The following is an 18552-nucleotide window of genomic DNA, read 5'->3' on the forward strand; positions in this document are numbered from 1 at the left end:
AATAATTTACTCAAGCCTGCTTAAGCTTTCTAGTAAATTGAAGTTAAATTATTTGCTGTCTTCCTTAAAAATATCCTTGCAACTCCTCTGCTAAATGCTAGTGAAATGTTTAACATTAACCGTAGTTACACTTCAACACTGTTGTCAACATTATTCTGAAAATAAAAAATCACTCTGTTTAAAAATTTACTCTCCTTTACACAAACACATGCATTAAATTTTTTCCTAAATCTCATTAAAAATGTCATGATACAGCCATATCATTTTTACAGACTGTTTCATTAAGCACCAGTAAAACAGAAAAACATCATCATCATGTAGTTTATAATCTTCTAACAGTAAGAGAAAAATAAAATATTGACATAATTTCCAACGTAATCAGTAAACATAAGATGGCTTGCTATTAAAGCCTAATCCAAGATCCATTGATGGAGCTCATGGGAGACTTTCCACTAAATTCCATATGGTTTGGGATGATGATTAATCAAGATAAATGTTAAAAAGTGAAAAAAAGAGAAGTCAAAACTTACCCATGAATTCAATTCCTAAATGGTCTGCTGTACCCAAGAAAGCGTGTAAAAGAAAAAAAAAAAAGAGAAGAAAGGGATATGTTAGACTGAAAAGTAAATACTCTCTCTGTCACCATTTGTACCATCTGATATTTTATGGCAGTGCTGCAGAACTTAATACCAGTTCAGGGACCCACTCTATGAGTATTAGTCAAAAAAGAGCAATCCTAAGACAAGAACTCTAGTGTGTGGACCTGCTACATAAGGTAAATGTGTCTGGGGAAGGATGCAAACATTCACTCTCATTATTACTGTACTTACTGAACTGCCTCAAACCGGCTAATTGCAGAAATGCATTCTCTCTTGCTCCTGAAAACTCTTACTATCTGACTAAAGATGGTAGAGTCAAGTTCTTGCTTTCAGTTTCTCTTAAGATCATCAAAAACTAAACAAAGAAACGAAAGGCTTTCACTGAGTTTTGCAGCTCTCATTACAGCACAGCGGCTGCTCTTCCATCCAATGTGATAGCACTGCAGCAACCTGTTCCGTAACAGAGATCTGACTTTAGGAGGTAGCAGATACGTCACCTATTTGGCCATCTGACTGGTACACAGCAATAATTTCAAGAAACTTAAAACAAGCAAATCTTCAGTTTATTTTGGGCATGGACTGAATTTACCATATGGAGCTCAAAACACCTCAGGACCTCTTTTCAAGTGATTAATTACAGTATGATTCTGTTGCCTAGAGATGTTACAGAGCAAAGTAGATTTAAGTTTATTAAGCTGGTAGGGAGTGTGTTTTCAATTGCTATTTGGTTAAAGAATAAGACAAGTCATTCTGCAGGGACAGGGAAAAACTTAAAAGCGACTCTCCAGTGGGTCCAAGTCCAAACTGATACTGAAGAAAACCAGACACTCTGAAAGGGTGCTAAACACAATTCTATTCTGTGCTAAACTTGAAACATATTACTTTCCTAGAGGAAGTCATCATTTGGATTATAAAAAGCAAATAAGGACTTCTTGAGGGAAATGTGATGTCTTCCTTTAAAATGTATTAAAAGCAAAATATATTAATTATTTTTAGTGTTCCTTTGAATTTACAGTCACATTTTCTTAAGACAGAGAAGGTTAATATATTATTTTTCCTAGGCAAGGTCGAGCCAGACTATAATCTCTTCGGAAGTGCGTAAAGCTGCACAGAACACTTGGATGTTAACTCATCCAACAGTTACTTTCAAAAAGTCACTTAAGAACTATACAGTAAGGCCAGAAGAAGATTCTCCAACATAAACACAACAGTAAATCCAAACACTGCAATTTGAATTGTCATATCTGGCACCGAAGATGAGCATGTGAGATACTGCAGTTTCTTCTGAAAGCACTGGGAGTCATTTGCCTTTTGTGACCTTCCAATCCTTCCAGGAAACGGCACTGGACATTGGCTTGACTTATTCACTTGATACGCAAATTTATAACACAATTCCTAAGCTCTATATGTACATGGAAAAAACCCAAAATGCATCTCAAAAGAAAAGAATGTAAGGTAATGCTGTGTGGTATCAACATCTTGTCGGCTTGGAGTCAGAACAGATGCCTTTCCCAAGTCAAGCAACACCCAAATGAGTCTTCTTTTACTGGTATTGAAGACATGCAAATATGTATTACATACAAATAACATTAACATAAAATTAAAGCCATACATATATGCAATGTAAGTATGTAACTTGGTAAATAAAGTTAAAATCATACATCCATTCCACATTACAGTGTTCTCACCTGTATTCTTACAATCACATACTAACATCGCATACTAATATCCCTAATACAACTGATGCAGAAACGCAACTTCTTGAAGAACATAAGATCAGAAATAAGAGAAGTGCACTCAATGTGCTATAGTTGCAGAGATCTGTACCTTGCTTTTCTTCATCTCATTTCCTCTACCTATAAAATCCACAAATACTATCTGCCTGCAAGAATTCACATTCTTGCATCTTTTGGTAAGATAACTGCTTACTTTTAAAAAAGGATAATGGAGATCAAAACACCATAATCCAGTCTCCAGGAAGCTAAGGATATCCATATATGAAAATTAAGCTTTATTGTCTTTTTATACCTATGTAGAATACCTGATAAAACTCTTCTTTCCCAACTGGGCTACACATGCGCTCTATACAGCAGTTTCCAATTTGCAGCCTGCAGTCTCCTTCACGGAGATCACCAACACGGTTAAAAGGCAGTAATCTCAAAAAGTGTATATAAAATTCCTTTTAAAAATTATAGAAAGGAATCCACACTTCTGGAGTGGTTTATGTGTAGGGAGAAACAAGCCTAATCCATAGGCTTCTTTAAAGCAGTGGGAGAGAGGGGGACATTTGTCAGGTTATTTATTTTACATATCTCATTGTCTGGAAAGCAACTTGAACAACCAACGTAACATATATTGCAGATAAAGTTGATATATAGAGATGATGATGATGAAAGGATGTCTAACGGGATAAGTCCTTACAGCAGAATCTAAGCTGTCCACTTAATAAGCACAGCTCTGCAAGTTCTGTAAGCAGAATCCTTGAAGCAGAAAACAAATAACTAATTCCAATGCTCAGTGCTGTTGTGTGCTCATGGTCACTTGCAGGTTCTGGGGAAAGCCTTGACACCAGGGCGCCTCTGCACCCAAATCCATGATCAGAAGGTCATCCATGGTGTGCAGTTGGGGCTGGTGCATGTCACACTGACTGCAAGTGTTCAAGCACCACTGGGAACAGTACTGCCCCACATTTCCAACACAACACAAGCACTACCCAAATGCATCTGTATGCTCACATGGTTTTTGTTTTGGCTTGTTTGTTGTTTTCTTTTTCTCTTTCTTTGTTGTTTTTTTTTTTTTTTTTTTTGTTAACAGTCTGTTGTTATTATCCTATAATTCCAAGGGCCATTTTTGGAAACAGACTTCTCCCCTGCTGTTGGGGGGGGTAAGACCCTCTCAGCAGACAGGTGTAAGAGATGGGCAGGGCCCACACAGCCAGGCATCAGGGAAGAAAGCAGGCTGCGGTGCTGAACTAAGGCAAAGCCGAGCACCAAAATGCAGAATCCCACCCCCCTATGTGGCTCCACTGAGCAGAAGTCTGCTGCACTCCTATACAGCCACAACATAAGTGTGATAAACTGCCTCCAAACATTTCCTTATAGACTGAGAGTGTCAAGCCAATTCACCATCAGGTGATGCAGCTTCTTCAAGGACTCAGTACAACAAAAATGTGTATGATTGATATTAATGTATTAGTGTACTGCAATGTGGGGTCTGCTCCCCAAATGGGTTCATTAACCAAATAATGTGACTGTATTTTGTTATTGTGATTTCTTTCCTTTCTTGTATTGTTATGCTCTGAGGAAGTAATAGACAGGGAGACTATTTCCTTTTATACTTACGAATATATCTGCATTTAGTTGTTGATGTAGGAAAACTACAGAGCCTTATGGTCCTTGTACTTAGTGAATTTCTTGCTAATACTAAAGGCATTCCAATTTATACTTGATGAATACATCCACACGTGGGAATCCTTGATAAAAAGCACAAGAGAAGATAAACTTGTACCTGCTAACAGATCAATTTATTAAAGCTTCACATGTAATGTGCAGCTTTGGGTCTGGATTACAGTTAGCCAGGGCTTTTTTCTTTGCCATTTTAATGTGGAGCTATTTCTCCTGGTCCAAAAATGGTTCCACTATTTCATGTGAATTCACAGAATCACAGAACAGCCAGGGTTGGGAGGGACCTCACGGATCATGAATCTCCAACCCCCTGCCACAGGCAGGGCCGCCAACCTCCCCTTTTAATACCAGACTGCCCAGGGCCCCATCCAACCTGGCCTTGAACACCTCCAGGGATGGGGCACCCCCTCTCTGGCAGCTGTTCCAGCAACTCTTTCTGTAAGGAATTTCCCCCTGGCATACAACCTCAATCTCCCTCCCTCAACTTAAAATCATTTCCCCTCGTCCTGCAGTTATCTACCCCTTTGAAGAGTTGACTCCCCTCCTGTTTGCAGGCTCCCTTTAGGTACTGAAAGGCTGCAATGAGGTCACCCTGCAGCCTTTTTTTCCCCAGGCTGGACAAGCCCAGCTCCCTCAGCCTGTCCTCACAGAGGAGGTGCTCCAGCCCCCTGATCATCTCTGCGGCTCTCCTCTGAACCCTCTCCAACAGCTCCCTGTCTTTTCTGTACTGGGAGCTCCAGATTTGGACGCAGTATTCCAGATGGCGCCTCACAAGAGGAGTAGAGGGAGACAATCACCTCCCTGGTGCATTCTAACTTAAATTATGAAAAGAAATATAAACCCAACACCTAGAAGTCTCTTATCTGTAAGAGAAAAATATTCAAAATTAAAACATTCACTGTAAACCATTATAGACATTTAAATTTGCTCTAAAAAAATAGGCTGACTTCAATACGAATTAGCGCAAAGTACTTTCCCCTGCAAATGAAGTTTATTGTTTCCAATAAACTCATTTATTCAGGTTTGTCCAATTGTCCTTGGTAGTTTATTGTCTTGAACAAAAAAATGCAACACAAGAATACGCTGCAAACTACATTGGACTGCTCAACTATTCTTAATTCAGATTATTTAGTTAAAGGGTAGAAGACAGAGTTTAAGATCAATCAGACTGTCTGAAGAACAAATGCAAATTTCCCCAGCAATAGCCGGGCAGTTCACTACATGTTCGCTGACTTAATAGTAAATTTACAGAATATATCAGCCAGTTGTTCCAACTACATCAAGACATAGTGAAAATTCCACATATACACACTCCTTAGAAAAAAAAGTAATTTATGTAAAGGCTTCACAGACTGGTAGTTCTCAGTGTGAACAAGGATAAAATACTGATATTCTGAATTTGTACAGATAGGGTTAATTGTATTTTAAACCAAATTAAAATCCTCAGTCCACGAAACTGAACGCTAAAGACGATATCCTGAGGTTAATTGCTTTTTTTCCTCTTTTTTTTTCCCCCCCCTAAAAGGTAAAAAAGAAGCAAAGGAAGTAAAAAAAAAAAGATTTCTTTTGTAATATCTGTCTGAATCTCTGACTCTGCAGAGGTTAGTGCAGCCTCCAGATAGAAACTCCCACCCACTATCAATTCCATAACAAAGAAGCATTTGAAAACATCCAGCAAAACCCATTCTTATATAAATAATACATAGGGCTGAATAATTGAATAAACTATTGATTTATTCTCCCTGTGAATGACAGACAAATGCTCCTGACAGTTTTACATCATGAAGGTTGAAAGGCTGCTTCTGACTTCTGAAAAAAATACCAACGATGGTTCCATCTTCACAGGTTGAAGACAAGTTAGAAGCCTGAACTGCAGCATGCAGGCTCACAGAGGATTACACTGCCTGTTCTCTGTCATTTTAAAGACATCAAATTACAGTCTCTACAGCTAACAGAAAAAGTTACTTCTCTTTAACGCACAACTCTGGATTTTAATGAATAACTTTAGTCTCATTGATTAATGTAGACAATCTGCACTGACATCTATAGTTTTGTAAATCAGTACAGCTTTTAATTCTAGAATTCTTTTCACTGTAGCTATAAGTGCACCAAATAAGCACATCCTTAATTTTATATTTATGAATAGTCTATTGAATTTACTGCATTAAACTTATGTCTGAAGCGTATGTTTAAGAATTTTAGTATATGCAGGCCAAAATGCTTGGTGTTAGGTATCCGTTAAATATAGCAATCCTTCTTTTGTCTCTGAGTAAGTCATTAGATTCACCAATGAAAAGACAGTGAGTAACTGTTAAGTACTGCTACTATGTACGTATTGTATTGACTGGTATACTTAACACTCAACCAACAGAACTGCTCAACACATACAAGAACTTTAACAATTCAGACAGTATGCACACATACAGCTTCTGCTCTAGTCCAACTCAGAGATGTTTTCCAATTTCATTTACAAAAAATCTAATGCTATTTCAGTTGAATTTAGTAACTACATCAAACGGAAATGAAGCTGCCTATATAGTGACTCACGGTGACAAGGTTATTTTTTAAGCTAAGCTGAAAACTGTAAGCTAATGTGACAAATCTGTAATCAAGTCTTCTCACCAAATCTAGTGCAAATGCAGTAAACACCGAACAACACATTGTGTCTTGTTGACCATGAGTAACCGATATAACCAACGATTATGCTTAAAAAAAAATAAATAAATCAATATTTCACTATATCCTGCAGTTTTGGTAGATCAAAAAAAGTCTGTACTAGTACTAGAACTGAAAAAAAAAAAAAAAAAAAACAACAGAACTACACCAAGTCAAAACACTGAAGTAGCTATCTGACCTACTTCTACAATTCTGAAATACTGTCTTGGGCTTCTAAAGCATCCTGCTCCCTTTCTCCAACAATGACAGCACTCATCCTGCGGTCACAATCACCTCACAGATAGTTACTACCTGAGGGTAGTTACTGAGGAACCATCAAGAAAATGATGATAGGAGAGCAATTTGCTCTCCTACCCTTCCCTATGTCATTAGCCCAATGGTTCCCACAGAATCGTAATCTGCTCTGCCTGCACTCCTTGTCCATCTCTCACACCTCTGCTCAATACTTGCACAGGTGGGCTTGCCTTCACACACAGGTATGCTGGTGAACTGATTTGATTCTATTAATTTCCATTGAGCATCTGTAAAATGCTCTCAGTAATTAGGCACTTCTGCTGCATTTCAGTAGCCGCTGGTATTATAGACACTCCTTTCAAAATGACAGTGCCTACACTGTAGAAGCTGGTCCTTCCCAGTCACATCATGAGAAGCCCGCATCAAGCTACTAACAAGACGGGAATCATATTTTTGTCAAAACAAACAGAAACAGTAGTACTTCCAGAACATATGGTCTAGAAAACATTTTGGAACTGTGTTTGAACTAGATTACTTATCTTGTCACAAGCTTAAAAGATTTCATTTGACTGCAGTGTTCTCTGGGAAAAAAAATCCTCTTCTAGTTCAATAAATGACATAAAATATCTTTTAAGGTGAAATAAATCTACAAGTTTCCTAGAAATGACTATCGGGATTTCTCCCCTGTTATTTCCAAATGGATATTTGAGAATATAGGCCTCACAGAATCATTAGAGGAATTACTAATAGCTCCCTCATCTTATGAACATATGACATTTAATAAACATTTCTCATGTTAAATGTAACTTTATTCATTCTACAGATCATTAAGCTGTCCTTCACTTCACAACTACAACAAAATGTTCAGATGCAATTGTGTTTACTGCTCTCCAAAGGCACAGCAAATTTTGGAAGTTTTTGTCAATTTCTTAAAACCTAATTACTTTCTTCAACTTCAGGACAAGAAACGTACATCAATTTGTGGAAAATATAGCCTTATTCCCTAATGCACCAAGTAATTTGGTTCTACCGCAGTAAAAAAAAAACAACCAACACATCCAAAACCTGAACACAGCCAGCCGCTTCAGAGTACAGCTATTTACACCAAGACGTTTAAAATATTGCCTGAATTTAATGACTGAAATATACATAACTGTTCTGATGACAGGAAAATTTCCATATTTATTTATATCCATACTTATTTACATATGCCTAGATAATTGCTCACATTTTTGCATAGGAGGATTCAGGAGGCTCAATTAAATATGAGGGATACTTAGACCTTTTAGAAAGATGCTGGTTTTCATCTACTCTAATTTGGGAAGATACATATCTTCAGGCATTCAATGTAACCATACTAGCTGTACAAAAGCGACACTCCTATTACTTTAAGTAATTCAGAATGGACCACAAGAATTATTCGAACTCACTCTGATTACTATGTGCACTTGCTGTGTGAGCCTCGCACTTCATGGAAGAGGCTGCTTCATACAGCAGCATTACTAAGCCTAATTTCCAGCAGTTCTGTGTTTCATGCTTGGATGATGATAAAAACACATAGGTTTTAATCAAAATTTTACCAGTGTTCCTGGCTTTTGCTGCCTATTGGGCTGTTTTTGTCTCCTGTGTCTCAGGAGTCCCCTGAGTCATCTTTCTGAAACATGAATTTATCAACACCAAGAACTCCCATTTTCTTCTAAATGTCACTGTGAGTTCTATCCTCTAAGAAACCAGGAATGGAAAACCCCTCACACCATGGATCCAGCTGCAAGGGAACAATCTATGTACGTAACAGGGTTGCTCAATATTCACTTCTGTACATCTCCCCTATTTAGTACAGAAAAAAATAAGCATTCTTCGTTTATTTCATCAAATTTTACAGGACTGTAAACCTGAAAGCTTTTAAGACCTTACTGCAGTGAATTTTATCATAAAACACAGCATTTGTCCAACATCTCTTGTGAGTCAATGGAGGAAATAAAAATGGCAGTTGACAAAAATGCTGCAATTACTGCACATCTCTTCCATGCCTGCACAAAAGATGAGCAGCAAGGGAACGATGCCAAATCTGGGCACGTCTTTCCTTTTTTGATATTAACTCCCCCTCTATTTGTTTTACAGTTCAGCTAATAGCTTCTTAAAAAACAAACCCACAACTGTTGCGTGGTTGGCCAGCGGGCATGCTGCTTTTACTACATTTACTTCTTTTTGGTACTAACCATTAGAAGGATAACAATCCAGAGAAAACTAAGTGGCTTCATAGATAGATGTAAGGGTGTGTCATATTATCTGAAAATTTATATAGAAAAAGATTTCTGCAGCTACCTTTTATTTAAAGCTGGTGAGAATTCACACAGACACTTCAAGTCATTATTGTTAGTTGTAGGATCCTGCTGCTTTCAGATGGAAGGAAGGCTCCCCAAAGGACCGGCACACTTCAGCATTATCCTCCAAGCACTCTCCGAAGTCCCCCCAGTGAACCTTCCCTGTACCCCATCTCTGAGGCTGATGCCCCATTCAAATAAGCCTTTACTGGCATCTGTAAATTGTTTGAGCTAATCAATACTAAGCCAAGCAGCTGGAAGAGCACACTAATGTAGACAACAGCTCTGCAGTAAGCAGAGATCTATTCCTGAATCTCAGGTTTTGAACTGAGATGAGTTCTTTGTAGTTTTAAGTAGTACAGAGTTGAGACATATTACTAAAACACCAAGGAAATACATCTTACCTGGAGCTCTAACTGTCCTAATTATGCCACATAACTTTGTGGATGTCAGGTCGAGCACCCTCCCAACATCCTCACAACATGTGCTCATGAACCCACCTTTAATATCAAATAGTAAAATAACAATCAATATTATATCCACTTTTCCTGCAGGCCAAAGTACTACGTGCAAATAGAACCAACGCTTCTTTCTGTGCCTAAGCTGCCTTGTTTATGTAAAGCTTATGGAAATCTATTCTGCTTGGATGTGATTAATTAATAATGAAAGCAAACATATAGCAGCATAATGAACAAGGTCCATCAGATCTCCCTCAGACTGAGCCGTCTTGTGAAAGTCAGTTTAATTAAAAAACGAAAGATTAATTTTGGATATGTGACACGAATTTATGGCATCTGATACGTAGGTAGCAATCTGAAAAACATTTTAATTGCTCCTGTGATTAAATACCACAGGTCTTGAAATTCCTTACTAGTATAAATTTCATGCTACTAAGTGACAAAGGAGCCTACTAAATGGAGTACAAAGGCTGTTTAAAGTGGCATTTCAGAGTTTTCTATTTTGTTTCACTGTCATTTCAGAGCAACCAAATATTTTAAATGCTGATAACTAAGTGATTCAGCATCTTTTTGACTTTTTTTTTTTAAACATATAGCCAAAGCTGGCTAAAAATTGTTAATGTTAGGGATGATTAATATACAGGAGATTTGAAGGAGCCCAGGGAAGTAATGAAAAAGGTTGTTAGAAGGTATCAATAGCAATAAAGCAAAGCAAAAGGCAGCAGTACATTGGAACAAAACCATGGGATGTTCTCAGAATCTGAAGTTACCTACAAATGAGAGAAGAAAAACTGAAGTTGCTCTCACCTAAGCATGGTGACCCACAGCAATTCTTAAGAATGCTACGTAAGATTAGTGCCAAAGGGCCCCACACACCAAAATATTTTAACTAACGGAATGTAATCACTCTGTCAGAGCCATTAAAAGGGATTAATTGGTTATGCACACACTGGACATGAGCAGAAGCCGGCAGAAATGTCCCAGGTGCTGATGTTTTAATGCTGGTGGCTTCTATCTCGTGGAGCAGCGTATCAGAAAGATAGAGGAAGGAAGAGAATTTGTTGTGTGACCTTTGTATATGTGACTTAAAAGCTATGTGAGGAACGTGGTGCCCATTTTTGAAGAGACTTGAAAGAAGAATGCAGCAGAAAGTCATCAAGAAAGATTGGAAAAGCCATATGCCCTGCCCTTGGCAGGTTACCTCATCAAGATCACAGATGATCAGAAGCACACCAGTTTTCTTTTTATCTTGTTTCTTTTCCATAATACAAACATTCAGAAGGCTCAAAGAATCTAGCAGCTCCCAGCACACCTCACAGAAGATTCCCTCATCAAAAGTCTTTTGAATTACTGTTTCGTGAAAGAATTAAAATACTTGCACATTCAGTTAGATGTGAACAATACCAAATAATTCAGTGTTTCCATTGCAAGACCATTAGGCCTCATTAGGGCATAAATCACCTTGACAAATTCTTTTCCAGTTCAAACTGGGAACTTAGGTAAATGAATTATGTAGGAGAGTCCAGAAAATCCAAACAAAATAAAAATTAAATGATTTTTTGTCTGCTTAGTTTCGTTTTGTCAAACTGTTAAATCAGTAGGACTTTGCTCAGAGAAAAACTGTGAGATCACACTGAGGCTTTCTACTTCTCTGTGGGCTATTCAACTTTCACGATCCATCAACACGAGGAAGGCATGTTACCCTTCCCAAGCTTCTCTCCATCTCCCCCATCATAGCTCAAAACACAGAACAACTCAGCAGCTCTTGCAGTGCTCCTCAGGCAGCTGGCAGCAAGGAAACCACAGCTCTGCACACACCCCCTTGCAACCAGAATTCAGGTGGGAGTGGACAATGCCCTACACTTACACAGAGTAAATAAATACCTGGGCAGGAATACTCTTCAAAGCATTCATATCTCTATGTATCTCCTTATGTTTGCACATTAAATCAACTTGAGGAATACCTGCATGAATTTACTGCAGTTATTAGAGCACAAGAATGAATATCAAGGTTTAAGAAAATCTTGTGGTATTGCAGCTGATTCTGCTGTTACATTTCTATCATTGCATGTGCTGGATCAGCATGGCTTGCAGACACTTAGATTTGCTATGAGACATTCACTTTGCTGAGATGACTGTCTCTGCTTTTGACAATCAGTTGTATAAAAAGAAACCCAGCAGGACACGAAAAGCTTTAGTCTGGATCCTCATATTGAACGCTTTCACTGAGGTCCAGCCATCACCGCAGGAAAAAAAGGCAGCGACTCTGACTCATGCCAAGATACCATTTTTTATCTATATATCTTAAGACATTTAAATAGACAAATAACTTATCTCATTACACCATTATGCTGACCAGCTAAGATCTCCAACATTTCTCAAGTTCCAAGGCACAGAGAGTCTAACATTTCTAACATGTACAAATTTTCCATTTTCAGACTAAATGTGTTCTGCACCAGTTTAAACTCATTCATTCTTGTGCCAATATATCTTGAAGTTTCAACCATTCTTATCTTTTGCTTTTATTTTACTACTCAAGGTATTTATAGAGCCAACAACTTCACTGACATATTTCCCAGACCATCATTCTGAACAGCCCTAATTTCCAGACAGATACTTGAACATCAATTAATGAACTGTATCAGTGTTACTTTCATTCAATGTGTTTCAAATACTTCTTAAAAAAAATGAACCCTCCTCACTGTCATCACTTCGTACATGGAAACCTCACACACTGTTATAAAGCACAGCCATGTGAAAAAAACAGAAAAAATGCTGTGTACCTAATGGTGTTGCCACAATTTCCAGAGATAAAGCAAATCCATATAGAAAGATAACAGAGGTAAAAAGCTCTGACCATTGCCTTTGAGTCAGACTCTGCCAGAGAGTGGAGATTTGATTCAAAATTACTAATTTTATTCCAACACACAAATAAAGGACTGAGCAGGCTGGAATTGTGCTGACTCCACTACTGGTCCAGATGTAAGAAAAGTCTCATCATGAGTCTGAAGATTTTCCTTAAATCCCAACTGCCAAGAAAGGAGATTACTGTCCCACTAGGAGAATTTTATCTAGAATTATTAAATGGAAATAACATTTTTACTAGAGGAAATTCCTATCATATTTGTGTGAGGATTTGCAATTTCAGCAGTGGCAAAAGGTCGCCTCTGCAGGTGCAAATTTTTACAAGCAGAGCACACAGACTCTTGTTCACTGCAGGCAAAAATGCTTAGCTAATGGCGATGGCTATGTTGAAAAACAATGTTTTTGTAGCTGAGGATTTGCTCTATCAACCAGCATTATTGTATTCTCTGTATCTGCTGTAGTTTCCACTGAAATAAATAGGAGGCATCACTTTCAGAGTGATCTATGTAATAAATGAAGTCATATGTGATGCTTTCCTGTATCGTTTGTGTAGGTTCCACATACTGCTACACAAGACCATCATAATACGGTTACAGTTTATTTCACTTATTTATTATTGATGTTAATGCTGTTTAGATTGTTTGAACAACATGAATACTAATTTTGGTATCTCACTGACTTCTGTTCCACTTTAGCATCTCATTTAACTGAGCTTAAATGCATGTAGAACAATTAAATATGAAACATAAAATGCTTGCTTATGATTTGCTATAGTGCATGAAGAAGAAATACTTGAAGAATTAGCACAAGTTGATGCCTGCAACATCAACCTTAGTTTTGGAAAGCATTTTCAATATGGTTGAGTTGCACATTAAGTATTAACATAAGTTCTGGAGACAGACATTACAAACGCCATTAAAAAATGCACACAGCTCTAGCCTGCCTGGGTGGATTGAAGTCACTGTCACTGTGATGAAGCTCATCAGTTGCTCTACAATTGCATGTTTCCATTTTCTTACAGTTCATTAGGCTGACTTCAACAAAATTAAACACTCTCCGGGGCAAAATAACCATGCAAAACAAAAGAAATCAGTTATACTGTTAATAAACATTTTCTTAAGAAATAGCAATTTTGAGGATAAATGTTTCTTTGCTGAGCAAACTAGAGACTATTCCTCCCCGTTCTCACCTTTGGATCACTGGAAAACTGGGAGAGGGGAGAGTGGAGGTATTCCCTATCTATGAAGCACACAGAGAGTCATCAAAACAATACTTTGCCTAATTGGATACTCCTATGTGATATCTCCACCATAACAATGAAAAATCAGCCATAATAACACAAAAAAAAAAAATCACACTCTACTGTGTTGAATTATATAAATTAGTATAAACTCAGCTAGTTAATGATAACTTTTTTCTGCCTGTTATGACTATGCATCTCTTCATTGTTTTTCTCTGGTTTTGCTATCTTTGGCTTTCTGTATCTATGGTCATTATATGCAAAGCACGTTAAGATGAAGAATAATTTGCACTAAACTACAAGGAACAACCCGCACCTTTTCAACATGATCATATTCTAAGCATTTGAGAGCACCACAGAGTTACTACATGATGTAAGACCTTATCAACTACTTCACTGTCATTTGAAAGTAGGAAAAAGTTGACTTGCATTTGCTCTTCCACAGTTTAGAAATACATCTATGTTTTGTAAAGCCAACGGTACCATTGTCAGATTGTTATTTCTTTAAATGTTACAGATAGATTAATTGAGGTGCAAGATCTATCATGAAGTCAGAAGGCTTCAGCTGTTTTGATGGGTACACTGAGGCTTTCAAGACAATTGAGAGTCACATCACCAAGGAACTGAACACTGAAGGTGTTACAACAGCAACAGCTTTGGAATACAGGAGGTGTGCCACAGGCATTACAGTGCAGACCCACCACATTACAACTTCCATTTTGTGCATGAGAAACTAATATTAAAGAGCTGAAAATCCAATCCATTTATTTTTATTCTCTTTGTAGCACTTTTATCTGACACAACTAATATGTCTGATATGAGCCTCTGGCTATCGTTAATTAACCTGAAATGATGATGACATTCTTCACAGGTCACTAAGTGCCCTGCAGTGCATGTGGTCTGGCCAGGTTACTCATATGACTGCCCAAAGATTGCATAACCAAAATGATGGAAATCTGAAGTGTCAGCATTCCTTGTGCTTAGATGAGCTGACAGCTCATAAAATGATTCCACCTGGAAATCATTTGAATTTTAGATGCAGTACTTTGTAATGAATTCATACTGAAAATCTGGGAGAGAGAAACGGACTGTTCCAATTCTGCTCTACCTCCCTGCTCTCTCCCTTTCATCTTCTACTATTTACTTGAGAACAAAAAAAATACTCTGAAACTGGACCTCACATTTTCACATTTGCTAACACAAGAAATGTGGTATTTTTTTAAGGTCCGGAAAAGTTCATTTGTTGCAAAACACCAACAGGATGTTCTGTTCTTTAATTAAACCACTCCTTTGCATAATTAAAGAATAATCATAAAGCCACAAAAACAGATGCTATGCTTTTGTCCTGTTGCTATTCCAAATAACTGATTATAGTCAGTAAAAGCAGAAGGCACTTTATAGCCAGCAGAAGAATGTCCCAGTACAAGCGGATTAGGTTAGTCCCTTTTGTACATGCCAGATATTCACTGCCAGCTAGTGCTTAATATAATTGAAAAAGATTATCTTCTGCTTGTGATAGTAAGGTAAAATCTGAGTGGTATTTTAGATTCCAGCTTACTGTTAAATTGTGTATGATAGTGTGTTTTAATCTTAGAAAAAGAGGCTGACTACTTATATTTTTTCTCAAGTTATGCTATGAAGAAATGCAATTTGCCTCTTAATAGAACTGTTAAGGACCTATTCTCTTCAGTTTACTGCATGGATTTGTATGCTGCATTCAAAATCTTATGAGTTTAATTGTAACAGACAGCATGACAGCATAATTTTATACAATTGTTTACAATTATTACAATCGCAACTTCCTCAGAGCTCTCAGTGATTTTTCAAGAGCATTTGCAAGCATAAAGTACATATTAGAAAAAAATAATAATTTTCTACAGCTGTTCAAAGTGGATTAAGGAAATCTATCAGCAGCGACACATATTTAGCAATGGGAAATATTTTGCCCATCTGAGCATAACTGTAAAACTTAGTGACTTTATTTAATCTATCAATTTTAAACAGCATTCTATTATAGCCTGAATTAATGGTGCATAAGGAAAAACAAACCTACAGGTTAGGACTGCATTCTTTGCTAAGAGGAACCCAAGATCAATTAGACAAGACTAAAGATTCCGCCCAAATCAGAGGAAAGCATACTGTGCACATGAATCATACAATCATTAAGGTTGGAAAAGACCTCTAAGATTATCTAGTCCAACCATCACCACCTGCCCACTAAACCATGTACTTCAAATCCACGTCTACATGTTTCTTAAACAGTGCCAGGGACAGCAACTTCACTACTCCCCTAAGCAGCCTGTTCCAATGCATCAACACTTTTTCTAAGAACAACTTTTTCCTTACGTTCTGTCTGGAGCTCACCTGGCACAACAGGCCATTACCTTGGCTGCTACTCACAAGACTTGCACTCTAGACCCTTCACAGCTTTGTTGCTCTTCTTTGGACATGCTCCAAGGCCTCAATGTCTTTCTTGTTGCGAGGCACCCAAAACTGAACAGTGTACTTGAGGCACATGGTGGATATCATTGGCATCCCTGGCCACTGTTGGCCTGTGTTCAGCTGACTGTCAATCAGCATCCCCAAATCATTTTCTGCCACATAGATTTCCAGCCACTCTATCTCAAGCCTGCAGTATTGCACAGGGTTGCTGTGACCTAAGTGCAGGACCCAGCACTCAGCCTTGTTGAACATCGGACAACTGAATCATAGAATTGCCTGGGATGAACGGGACCACAATGATCATCCAGTTTCAACCTCCCTGAATTGGATTCAGTCAATCAATCCAGCCTAACCAGATCTCTCTGTAGGGCCTTCCCACCCTCAGGCAGATCGACACTTCCTCTCAACTTGACATCACCTGCGAACTTAGCAAGGGGGCACTGAATGCCTTCATACAGATCATCAATAAAGATACTAAACAGAACAGACCCCAGCACTGCCTTCACAGAGGGAATGCCACCTCTGACCAGTTGCAAGCTGGATTGAACCACTCAAATAAGTTTTTTGCCCATCAAAGAATCCACCTAAGCCATGAACTGCCTGCTTATTGAGGAGAATTGAGTGAAAGATAGAATGGAAGACTTTGCTAAAGACAAGGTTAACTGCATCAAGAGCCTTTCCCTCATCCACCAGGCAGGTCACTTGATCACAGGAGGAGATCAGGTTGGTCAAGCAGGACCTTCCCTCCACTAACAACAGTTGGCTAGGCTGGATTCCATGGCTGTCCCACACAGTCTGTGTGACTGCTCTCAAGATGATCTGCCCCATAACCTTCACCAGTACTACGGTCAGGCTGACAAGTTTGTAGCTCCCTGGATTCCCCCTTCAGGTCGGAGTCATGTTGACAAGCCTCCATTCACCTGGGACTTCTCCAATTGACCAGGATTGCTGATGATACTGAGGAATCTGCTAGATTCCCTGTGATAGTTCAGCTTGAGTAGCAGATCATTCTTTCCTCCTGAATTATATGATGTTTATTTTGCTTCCCATCTCCGTATTCTGGCTCAAGGACCTGAGTACCCTGAGGAAAACTGTTCTGACTACAAATAAGCAAAATAGGCATTGAGTACCTCAGCCTTGGTGGCAATAATGGATGGATATTCTCCTCAGCCTTTTTTTTTGCCTGCCCCAAAAGCGACAAACTTTTTTTTCCTAAGAAATTCAGTGAAATTTGAAGTTTTGGCAATAGAGAGAAGTAGTAAGAGAGGATCAAACGAAGACTGTGAGAGGTGGAAAAAAAAGCAAGTATGAGCGTAAGAAAAATCCATTGGAAAGGCATTTCCCTGTAAAAGACTGGAAAGGTTTTACTACACATAGTAAAATTCCTATTATTTGGTGTGTCCTGTTCAGAATTCACTCATTCTTTTGTAAGCCTAGCTATATCAAATATACTGGATATCACCAGCTCATCTTCCTTAATGCTAACTTCACAAGATTTTCAGTTGTGAGTAACTCCTTTGGTCAAAATTAGGGCTATTAATACATATAACGTACATGAAGCATATGCTCTATCAGATGATGCAGAAAGGAGACTTACAAGGAGGATGAGAAAAATAAAGATTAGAAAGGACACTGCAAACATAAGGGAAATAAAACTGAACATGTAACAAGACAATCATTAAAAAAATCTCATTAGAGAAGTTTAAGTCACTAATAGAGAAGCTTATTAAAGACAGCAAAATTCAGTTATTTTCCTGAAGCAATATTATGGTGATGCAAGCTCTTCAGCTTTATTATGCTACTATGTATGTACACTTGATATACCTTTGAAGATAGTCTGAAGACCCAAGAGGTCCTTCTTTACCTTGAACTTTGTGCTTTTGGCATTAAATTTGTCACCCACTCAAAACAGATAAGATCAATGCAGTAAGAACAGGTGGGAGAAAACTGGGGCTGTGACTGAAACACATGGTATTGAAGAAGGGACCCATAGGAGTTACTGTGTTGAGGATGGACAAAATTGCTTTTCTTCTTTAGGGAGAGGGGCAGGCAGATCACTTCTTAGGCAAGCAGGCAGATTAATTGGCTTTTACCAAGCTCTGTGCTGCAACAGCTAAACTGCTTCCCAAACCTGACCTAATTCATTTAGAATCTGCTTGGGTATTTTCTCACTCAAGCACATGACCAGCATAATACGTAGTGTGCTGCAGAAATAATTGTGAAGTCACACAGCCCCATATCAAATAAAAAGATTTCTCATGAGCAAATTAAAACTTCATAAAACCTTGCACAAGTTGCAGCACAGCTTTT

At 38.2% G+C, this 18552-nt stretch overlaps 1 protein-coding gene across 2 annotated transcripts in view; it reads right to left on the reverse strand.

The window, feature by feature from the left end:
• The window catches only part of NRG3 (neuregulin 3), a 285382-nt gene that overhangs the window by 70494 nt on the left and 196336 nt on the right, over positions 1 to 18552 (reverse strand). For both annotated transcript variants that reach the window (XM_019618006.1, XM_019618004.2), the window contains exon 4: positions 531 to 557. In XM_019618006.1, coding sequence (XP_019473551.1) covers positions 531 to 557 — 27 coding nt within the window. The remainder of the gene's footprint in view (positions 1 to 530; positions 558 to 18552) is intronic.

This window comes from Meleagris gallopavo, chromosome 8 (genome assembly GCF_000146605.3).
Source record: "Meleagris gallopavo isolate NT-WF06-2002-E0010 breed Aviagen turkey brand Nicholas breeding stock chromosome 8, Turkey_5.1, whole genome shotgun sequence".
NCBI classification, from domain to species: domain Eukaryota; kingdom Metazoa; phylum Chordata; class Aves; order Galliformes; family Phasianidae; genus Meleagris; species Meleagris gallopavo.